Raw genomic sequence first — 1876 nt, 5'->3', positions numbered from 1 at the left:
CCATAATCCAGGTCATCATAACCCATGCTACGCTGGTCATCTTCAAGCCCATAAGGCTCTGGATGAAAGCGATGTAGATCCACGCTGCTCCCACCCACCCGCACCTGGGGCTGGGGGCCGTAGACATCCTGCCTACTAGGTGCCCGGTAGCCCTCCATGCTGGGCCTGTACCGCTCATCAATGCGGGTCACTCGAGACAGACTGCCGTAGTTGTCACCGCCACCTGGATATCCATCTTCATAGTGGCGGCCGTATCCATCATGAGGGTAGTGGAAGTTCCTGGGAAGGGTAGCAGTGCCTGCCTGCCCCACATAGGGACCAGGTCCCCCATTGCCATTCTTGCGGTAGTCACGTCCCAGAGTCTGAATATAGTTGTTTGAAACCGAGGAGGCATCCACAGGCAGCCCATCTGGTCCCATAGGGATTGGCTGGACTGTCCGTGTTGTCACAGTCTTCACTACTTTCTTGACCTTCAAGTAAGGAACAGGACAGAGAAAACAAACTACTGAAGGAAGTGAATTACATAACCTTACATTTTAGATGATTCTAAGAAAAGAGATAAACTCCTACTAGCAACTCTCTCTTGCTAAAAAAATGCTTTAAACATACACCTACCTTTCTTTTCAACTTACAGGAAGTCTCTGAGCAGGAAAAGCGCCATGTAAGGAAGCTCCTGCAGTCTTTGATATGCAGTCTCTCCTTCTCATTTCAATATTTCACACCTCTTTTATCTTCTCTGACTAGTTCATAATTTTCTTTTTTTTTTTCTTAGTTGATAATTTTCATATACCATTCCCACCAATCAACGGCCTACATCTACCCTAATGAAGGGAACACCTTCCCTAATACCTGCCTAATCCTTTCCCTAATAAAGACCCTGAGGAAAGACCTCTTCCTTCACTCCCAAACTTGACTTAGCCTGAGCTCACTTACTGTGGTCTCAGTGCGCCGAGTGGTCCCATCATCAGACGTCTCTACAGACACAACTGACATGGCCCCTTCAGGATCCTCCTCTGTATAGGTTTCCACAATCTGCCCTGGCTCCTGCATTCTGGGGATGGTACTATAGAGAAGATGACTGTGATCCTAAATGGAAAAGAGAAAAATTAAGAAGCTACTATTAGCTCAGATTCCCATTCTTCCCGATGTTAGCTAAAATTTTTATGATCCATACAGTCAAATGCCTTTGCACAGTCAATAAAACAGACATCCTCCAGGTATTATCAGCTTTCAGCCAAGATCCACCTGACATCAGTAATGATTATCCCTGTTACCATGACCTCCTCTAAATCCAGCTTGAATTTCTGGCAGTTCTCTGTCGGTATAATGTTACAGTTATTTTTTAATACTCTTCAGCAAGATTTTGCTTGCAAATGATATTCATGAAATTGAAAATTTCCATATTCTTTGGATCACTTTTTGGTAATGGGAACATACACAGATTTCTTCCACTCAGATGGCTGTCTTCCAGATTTCTTGGCATGGTTTGATGAGCATGTCCAGGGCTGTATTTGTTAGAATATGTCAATTAATATTCCATCAATTTCTGGACCTTATTTTTTTTGCCCATGTCTTCAGTGAAACTTCAACTTCTTTTCTTTCCATTGGTTCTTGATTGTATGCTTCTTCCTGCAAGGGTTCCATGCCTTGCCGATTCTTTATAGTACAATGGCTCTGTATATTCTTTTGATGTTTCCTGGGATCATTCAAGACTTTGCCTATAGTATCCTACAGTATCTCGGCTCCACAGTCAACATTCTTGGCAGCAGCAGTCAGGAAATCAAAAAGCATATCGCGATGGGAAAGTCTGCTGTTAGGGACATCTCTAAAGTGCTCAGGAGCAACGGTGTCTCTCTGGAGACTAAGGTGCGCCTGA

General features: G+C 44.1%; 1 protein-coding gene across 1 annotated transcript in view; it reads right to left on the bottom strand.

The window, feature by feature from the left end:
* The window catches only part of CTNND1 (catenin (cadherin-associated protein), delta 1), a 36764-nt gene that overhangs the window by 21182 nt on the left and 13706 nt on the right, over nt 1-1876 (bottom strand). The window contains exons 3-4 of the mRNA XM_006900453.1: nt 934-1086; nt 3-470 (exon numbers count right to left, since the gene is read on the bottom strand). Coding sequence (XP_006900515.1) covers nt 3-470; nt 934-1086 — 621 coding nt within the window. The remainder of the gene's footprint in view (nt 1-2; nt 471-933; nt 1087-1876) is intronic.

Source organism: Elephantulus edwardii, unplaced genomic scaffold (assembly GCF_000299155.1).
Source record: "Elephantulus edwardii isolate Elephantulus edwardi_28Jun2011 unplaced genomic scaffold, EleEdw1.0 scaffold00284, whole genome shotgun sequence".
Classification (NCBI taxonomy): Eukaryota; Metazoa; Chordata; class Mammalia; order Macroscelidea; family Macroscelididae; genus Elephantulus; species Elephantulus edwardii.
The sequence above is the reverse complement of the archived record's forward strand: the minus strand, read 5'-3'. Positions and strand labels throughout refer to the sequence as shown.